Source organism: Physella acuta, unplaced genomic scaffold (assembly GCF_028476545.2).
Source record: "Physella acuta isolate Inbredline_101_S28 unplaced genomic scaffold, ASM2847654v3 ptg000199l, whole genome shotgun sequence".
Classification (NCBI taxonomy): domain Eukaryota; kingdom Metazoa; phylum Mollusca; class Gastropoda; family Physidae; genus Physella; species Physella acuta.
In genome coordinates, this window is record NW_026731718.1 from 43,166 (window position 1) to 50,000 (window position 6,835).

The window sequence follows — 6,835 nt, forward strand, 5'->3', positions numbered from 1 at the left end:
TGTTTTTTTATACCTAGGATATGGTTGTCGTATGTTTAAATACATAAAACGATATTGGTACTGTTGCAACTTTTTATGGAACTATAAAAGTACCGTTGTAACGTATGAAACATTTATAACAATTAGGTTAACATTGTAACACGTTATGTAACTATTAAGGTACCATTGTAACTATTAAAGGTTAACATTGTAACACGTTGTGTAACTATTAAGGTAACCATTGTAACTTTTAATTGTTAACATTGTAACACGTTATGTAACTATTAAGGTACCATTGTAACTATCAAAGGTTAACATTATAACACGTTTTGTAACTATTAAGGTACCATTGCACCATGTAAGGTAACTATTATGGTACCTTTGCCGCATTTGACATAACTATTACGTTAACGTTGCAAAATGTTATGTAAATATTTGGTTTTACACGTGGGGTCGAACAGTGTTTCTTCCAGACTTTTTTCTCCGGGGGCGCACTTGAAATTTTCGGGGGGGGGGGGGCGGTAGACTTTCTTCGGGGGGGGGGGGGGCGGACACTGTTAAAAGTATATATTTTCTATATAAATTATATAAATTTTATTTCGTTCGGGGGGGGGGGCGGTAAAAAATTTTCGGGGGGCAAAGCCCCCCCCCCCCCCCCCGAAGAGATGCCTGGAAGAAACTCTGGGGTCGAACGCTTGGGCAGATGAGGCCCGTTAGCTGGGGACAGCCACACTTCTAGGAGAGACAACATTACTCCTAAAAGCAAATCCCTAAAGAAAAGCAAACTGAAATAGAGTCATTGGCCTCAATGGTGCATAACCAGTTGACACGTATACTTAATTGTGTTGGAACGAAGAAGGATAAGAAGAAGAAGGTTACACGTAACGACAAACTCGTTCAACCCATTAACAGCCCTGTTGGTGAATTTATTTAAGGAAAACGTTGATACGGAGCAAACTGTCCTAAAATCTGATATGACAAGAATACATTTTACTTATCACATTATTTGTTTATACTTTCATTTGCTGCAAAACATGTCGGATTACAGGCAAAAATTTGGTTTTTAATCTTATTTTTTGTAAGATTCCCCTGTTGTCTAGGTTAAGTCTTAAGATACAACTGGCTATCGATGTATTATTACACAGTAGCAGTGTGTCTTAACATCAGTAAATACATTTTGCTCTCGATGTATTATTAGATGGTAGTGTGTCTCAACGCACCAAAAATACAACTTACCATTATTGTATAAATAGATGGGAACTTGTATTTTCAGAGCTTCAACACACTTGAACATATCATTACTCCGGTACAATATGATACACTTATACAAATAACGGCCTTTGTTTCCACAAGTACAAAATAAGAAGTGACCTGGTATCCTAATTAAATTTACTATTATTACTCAAAGATTTTTTCTCTCCTTTTAAAGTTTCACTTCCTTTAATAAATGACGCCATAACACAATATCCTACTAATCAGCTTTGTCTAGCTGTAAGAAAATATCCCGTCCCCCTACTCAAATATGGCTTTCATCCTCGCTAAATACATTTCAATGAAAATGATTGCCTTATTTTTCTAATCAGGCGCGAAAAGCTCCGATTATCCACACCGCACACTAAGTATGTTTAATATCAAATTAGAAGGCTTTTGTGTTGTGTTAAATACATTCATCAAACAGTTTTTGACGCAAGGATTACGTTTATCAAAATCTTATAATATAGACCCCCAGTATCAGATTCATGTATGTGTTTATTTTTCAATCGTATAAATAATTCGGGGTTACAGTTAAAATTAAAATGATTATCTAGAAAATGAAGCTTAATTAAACAATGTGGACAGTAAGAGAAAATCTTGTTAAGTACAGCTAGTGAGGGTGAGGGTGGTACTGGAGTGCGAGTATTTCTACGTATGTCCATATCTCGGAGGTATGAAATTAGATGAATGCAAGGGGACTTAGTGCCCCCCCTCCCCCCCCCCCCCCCCCCCCCCCCCCGCCCATTTCTTACTCCAAAAATAGAATTTGAACTTTATTTTTAATATTTGGGAAAAAATAAACATAAAAAATTAACTTTAACATATGGCCGATTATATGAAACAGCCCCCACCCACGAAAAAAAAAAATAAACAAATAAAAAACAAAATAAAATAAATGTGCCTCAATTTTTTTTTTACCGCCTATTTTGAGTAGTGTCTGACACCCATGTTAATGAAATGATTGCCAATGTTCCAATTTTTTTCTTCCCCAGATGATAAAATCCTTGAACGTACGCTGTGTGCCTGGGATGAACATGACCCACCTACTAGCTAGACTCCACCTGAGCCGCTCAGCTACATGGGTGGTTGTCTTCATGTGCGTCTCTATCGTCTTACCTCAGTGGACTAGTGGATACTCAGCGAGTGTGGCCGATATTGGACCATATCCATTGACATCAAGCGGACACTCACAGAGAGAGATAAACTGTTTACGGAAAGAAATGATTTTAAATTTTCACAAACGTGATAGCGATGAGAAAACTGATCCTAATGTGCCAGCAGGATAGAACTAGGAAAGAAGGAGGAAGTAGTAGTGCCATTTTTTTCTACCAGAGATTCCGATACACCGCTGTATATTATGAAATCTATATTACAGTGGGCGTCAAGAAATAGACAAAACTCTTTGAATTTTTTACCAAAACGACAAATTCCTCAACATTATCTTACCGAAGACGTGAATTACGGAATTAAAAAAACAACATACTCAGCGAATAAAAGAGCAGTACGCGCCTTACGATAAGAAAGTTTTTCGTCTTCGGAAAAGACGACCGACTTCGTATATTCCCAACAATGATGAGGAAATTCCCGTACTCCAATATCGTCCGTCTGTCGACCGGTTGTACTGGCACCCTGGTGACCCCCCCATGCACGTGTTGACGGCTGCTCACTGTGTGCACACGGGGACTGAGTTTTTAAACAAGCTGGAAATGCTGAAAGTCGAGTTACCCGACTCCTTCGGGGTACGGTACTACTACATAGAAAAGATAAGCATTCCGAAACGATGGCTGCATCCGAAAAAACGCTCACGAGCATCGGTCATCGTGGGATTATGCTATAGTTCGACTCAGTATTGGGGTGTATGATCGAACGCAGTTTTTTTCCTATTGAAGTACCGACCCCCCTGGGCTTTAAACCAAAACCTGCAGTTTTCTAGGGTTTCCGAACCACGAGTACAATCTCTGGATGTCCGTGTGTCCTGCTAGGGCGAATAAAGGGATGGTGGATGGGAACCTTATCGTGACAAGATGCGACTCAGCAGTCGGGAACTCGGGTGCCGCGGTGCTATCGGACGATCCACGAGAAGGGAAGAAGATCATCGGCGTGCTGTCCAGCACCATGCCGGTGGGGCGGACGCCGTATTACTCCCCCGTTCAGCATCATCACCCGCCATCACCTGGGCGAAGCTGTACGACATCTGCGCCGAAATAGGCGAGATCGGTCTGACGTATCGAGTGTGCCCACCCCTGGAATCGATACCGAAGTCGAGAAAAATAAACATCAATAACAACATTATTCCTTTTTTCGGATAAAGTTAAAGATTTTAATTGTTATTTATTGTGAATTGATTTTTAATGTTCTCAAGAAGAAAAAAAAAAGACCTTATAATTTACTGTTGTGGTCATTTTGAAGACGTGTAAAAACAATTAATTATCTTAAATCATTAGCCCTGGCACTACAATGATACAGGAAATAGTGTCATTTTGTACTACACTCATGTATTTCTGTAATAAATTAAATTATTATAAATAACTGGTTATTTACTATCCTCTTGTATAAACCTACTTTGTTGTAAGTGTAAAGTTAGAGTTGAATTGGAAATTAATATGAAAACATATTGATGTAAAGCGATATTAGCAAGAGACTATTAACCATACATATATCGAGTTAAGTGAGGATGGCGTGGTCAAATGGTAGAGCATACGACTGATAACTCGATGGTCCCGAGATCGTATCCACCTAGCTATGGTGGCCATCTGATTAACGTTAAGAAAATTAAGGCGACCTGGGCAAAATGCTGACTACCACCCCATCCCCCCGTATGCTGAAATTATGGAAACAGAAGAACTCTACTGTTTTGGGCATGAATTAGAAAAGATGATGATTAAGTTTACTATCATAAAATGATGTAAAGTGATACACTGTTCCTGCCTTATTTATTTTATTCTTCAGTAGTAACTACTTGTGTTTTATACCTCTTTCGTGATTAATACAGTGGCGTGCAGACCTATGTAGATGCCCGGGGCAAAATCAAGCGGAAGCAGTGTTTCTTCCAGACTTTTTTCTCCGGGGGGGGCACTTGAAATCTTCGGGGGGGCGGTAAACTTTCTTCGGGGGGGCGGACACTGTTAAAAGTATATATTTTCTATATAAATTATATAAAATTCATTTCGTTCGGGGGGGGCGGTAAAAATTTTTCGGGGGGGGCTTCGCCCCCCCGAAGAGATGCCTGGAAGAAACTCTGAGCGGAAGATGCCCCCATAAATACTTATATATATATATATATATAATATATATATATATATATATATATATATATATATATATATATATATATATATATATATATATATATATATATATATATATATATATATATATTATATATATATATATATATATATATATATATATATATATATATATATATATATAATTTATTTAAAAAAAAATGTACTTATCTTAATTGAGATGAAAACGTTGACTACAGCCAGCTAAATCCAAATGGAATGAATGGTTGGAACTTGGGAGAAGGGGGGAGGGGGGGAGACAATTGCGGGACGGGTCGTGGTGGGGAGGGGGGGGGGGGGCTGTGATGCACTACAAAAGAGTCTCATCCGGTATTGTATTACCACCCGGGACCGCAGGGACAAAAAACGCTGTCCGTGTCTGCAATTAGGGCGTCAGATACGCCTTTATTAGTGGGGATGTTTCTCTCTTGGCCTGTTTAGGAATTCCTATAGTGTAACTAATACAGGTGAGAGTGTGCATTGAACTAGAGATGTTTCAGATTTTTCTCTCTCTAAACCACTTGGTCAAAACGTCAACTCTTTAAAGAGATGGGTGATGCTAGCTAGATACTCTCAAACTATCTTAACCTTGAATATAACAGAAGTGTACCTTGGTTGGCTAAGGGGTCATCCATTTATGACGTCCACACATTTTTGGGATTTTGGACCCCCCCCCCCCCTCTTCCCTGTCCACAAACGTCCACTTTTGACGGACCCCCCCCCCCCCCCCCCCCCCCCCATCCCGTGGACGTCCACACTGACTATAATTTTTTGCATAATCTTCTTCCACTATTACTCAAGCTACTGCATTTAGTGTGTATATACTCTGAGTGTATATAGTATTACAAATACTGGTACAAATGTGTTTTATTGTCCTTCGTGTCCCACACCTGAACAGGGACAGCGTGCTAACCCCCCCCCCCCCCCCCTCCACCCCTCTCCCGTCTCACAACTGAACTGGGATGACCCAGCCTACCTAGAGAAGTGGTCGCCTGGTATTTGACCTGGGATGCAAATGTGGGAAACTTGTAATTGGATATCTTATTGTATTCCAGGTTAAGCCAGGGCATAGACCCAAGCTGGGTGGTTAAAGGGCCAGAGAGATAGGATAGTTGAACTTTAGCTTCGCTAGGAAATATTTTTCTTTCACACTACCAAAAATATGTTAGATGTAATGTGTGGACGTCCAAATTGGACCAACCCCCCCCCCTCCCCCTGTCCACACGCGTCCACAAAAGTCAATTTTTTTCGGACCCCCCCCCCCCCCCCCCCCCCCCCCGTGTGGACGTCATAAATGGATGACCACTAAAGCTGCCAGCTTAAAAAAAACATTTCTAAATCGGACTGTGTTTAAAAATCCACTATGCTATGTCAGACCCTCCCTAGGCTTGGACGCGTTTTCACAAATTTAACACCCAGGTAACGCCTGTCTAGTTCAGGTGGGGGATAATCCACTAACGGCTTCCATAGCCTAAAACCCCACACCGCATCCCCACATTTCATTACATCATTATGGGCTCAATAACTCTATAGATAGCTCTACTATTAACTGAAATAAAACATGTGCTCCCAATTACTTTAAAGAAAGCTCTACTCAGAATTAAAAACTTTAACTTTAACACTACTTAAAGCTTGCTCCTCCTATTTGTAAAAATCAATATGGGCGCAATTATTCTGAATGATATCATTACAATGTATCGAAAACAATATGTTGATTCGTATTCTTAAGATTGTCGCTACAGTGTATCAAAAACATTATATGGGCATTCTTATTCTTAAGTATGCTTATATAATGCATGAAAAAAAAAAATACTAATGGCTGTCAGAGGCTTAGCTACCGTAAAGCTAGAGTAAGCAAGGCATAGGGGCCCAAGGCAAATAGGGGCCATTTTCCTTCTTTTAATAAAGTTAAAACTTTTACATTGGAATTTTGATATTTATTTTATATAAATAATTTTTAAAAAATTAATGAAATCAAGTTTTTTTTTTCTACTGTAGGAATAATTTAATTAAAAAAAGGCCCCAAGTCCTTTCTTAGTGTACAGGCAGTGGCATTCAGTGTGGGGGAGGGCGGGCGACTAACATTAACATTGTTAATTTTGCATAGGGGACCGAAAATCCTAGCTACGTGTGATGACGCAATGTTGCGTCGAAGCCAGGTAGATAGCAGAAATAGGCTTTAGCGTGTTAGTCAGAGGTAGACCAATGAAAATTCAGAGACTGACCGGTCACGTGGTATGGTCAGCTGACCACTGAGGCGTGGGGCAGTAGAGAGATAGGCCAGCAGTTGATGATTAGCTAGCGAGGAGTAGAGA

The 6,835-nt window shown here is 39.8% G+C and overlaps 1 protein-coding gene across 1 annotated transcript; it reads left to right on the top strand.

The window, feature by feature from the left end:
• The first annotated feature begins 1,808 nt into the window (after nucleotides 1-1,808).
• Nucleotides 1,809-3,441, top strand: LOC131937046 (serine protease 23-like). Its single transcript, XM_059294231.1, is given in 5 exon segments — nucleotides 1,809-1,817; nucleotides 2,226-2,329; nucleotides 2,754-2,871; nucleotides 2,874-3,087; nucleotides 3,167-3,441. Coding segments are annotated over 5 exon segments (720 nt in total).
• Nucleotides 3,442-6,835: the final 3,394 nt, after the last annotated feature.